This window comes from Myzus persicae, unplaced genomic scaffold, assembly GCF_001856785.1.
Source record: "Myzus persicae strain clone G006 unplaced genomic scaffold, MPER_G0061.0, whole genome shotgun sequence".
Taxonomy (NCBI): Eukaryota; Metazoa; Arthropoda; class Insecta; order Hemiptera; family Aphididae; genus Myzus; species Myzus persicae.
Window position 1 is genome coordinate 1 of NW_019103394.1, and position 1,447 is coordinate 1,447.

Here is a 1,447-nt window from a genome sequence, read left to right on the forward strand (position 1 = left end):
AAAAAAATATGATGATTGGAAACATGCATTGGAAAACTTTAAAAATCATTCGGATTTAGAATATCATAAAAAGAGTTTACTAGATGCCGATAATTTTTTAAACATGCTTAAAAATCCAACAAGGGCAATCGATAAAATAATTGACAACGAAAAAAACAAACAAATATTGCAAAATCGAAAAAATATTATTCCAATAATTGAGGCAGTTATTTTGTGCGGCCGTCAAAACTTGGCATTAAGAGGACACCGTGATTCAGGAAAAATTGAAATCAATGACTCAAAAGTTATGAATGAAGGTAATTTCAGAGAAATTTTACGATACCGAGCTCAAGGAGATATTGAAATGAAAACCTATTTGGAAAGCTCGGGAAAGATGAAATATACTAGTCATAGAAGTCAAAATAATATTATTGATGCTTGTAACAAAATTTTATTGGACAAAGTTGTTTCTAGAGTAAATACAGCAAAATATTTTTCAATTCTGGCTGATGAAACTGCGGATATTTCAGGAGTGGAACAGGTATCGCTATGTGTTAGATATATCAACTCAAACACATTAAAACTTACTGAAGAATTTTTACAATTTGTACCAACTAATGATATGACCGGTAAAGGAATAACAAATTTAATCCTAGAAAATCTTAAACAATTTGGTATCAATACGCAATATTTACGAGGGCAAGGATATGACGGGGCAGCTGCAATGGCCGGAAAATTTAATGGTGTCCAGGCTCACATTAAAGAAATTCACCCAAATGCTCTATATGTTCATTGTTCAGCCCACTCGTTAAATTTGGCTGTTTCTAAATCCTGTAGTGTACCAGCCATACGCGATTGTCTTGGGACAATAAGTCAAATCAGAGATTTTTTTATTTATCCAAAGCGGAAGTCAGTTCTAATTCAAAAAATAGAAAACTCGTCCGAAACACCATCCAAAAAAACGCTTAAAAGAAGTTGCGAGACTCGTTGGATTGAGAGATACCATGCCGTTCATGACTTTTTAGAACTCTTTGAGTATGTTGAAGAAGCTTTGGAAGATATTTCTGAATGGAATGACAATGATACATCTGAAAAAGCAAGGCGACTTAGAATCTCTATGTTAAATTCCAAATTTATTATTTGTTTATTTGTTTTGAATAAAGTATTTGCATTAGGTTTAGTCTTATCAAAAGTTCTTCAGCAAACAAGCATAGATCTCAAAGAAGCTATGTCATTGGCACAAGACACAAAACAAGAACTTACAGAGATAAGATTGAATGCTGAAAAAAAATTTGGAGACATTTTTGAACGTGTAAAATCACTGGCTGAGAAAATTGACATTGCGATAAACATGCCAAGAATATCAAAAAGACAAACCAACAGGTGTAACATTCAAACAAACGATCCAGAAATATTTTATCGTGTATCAGTATTTATTCCGTACATAGACAAATTCATTAATGAATTG

General features: G+C 32.3%; 1 protein-coding gene across 1 annotated transcript; it reads left to right on the top strand.

The window, feature by feature from the left end:
• Nucleotides 1-286: 286 nt before the first annotated feature.
• LOC111034406 (zinc finger MYM-type protein 1-like) lies at nt 287-1,408 on the top strand (the record flags this gene model as incomplete). The annotated part of the gene is made up of 1 exon (XM_022315627.1): nt 287-1,408. A coding segment is annotated over exon 1 (1,122 nt), but the record flags the coding sequence as incomplete, so codon positions are not given.
• Nucleotides 1,409-1,447: the final 39 nt, after the last annotated feature.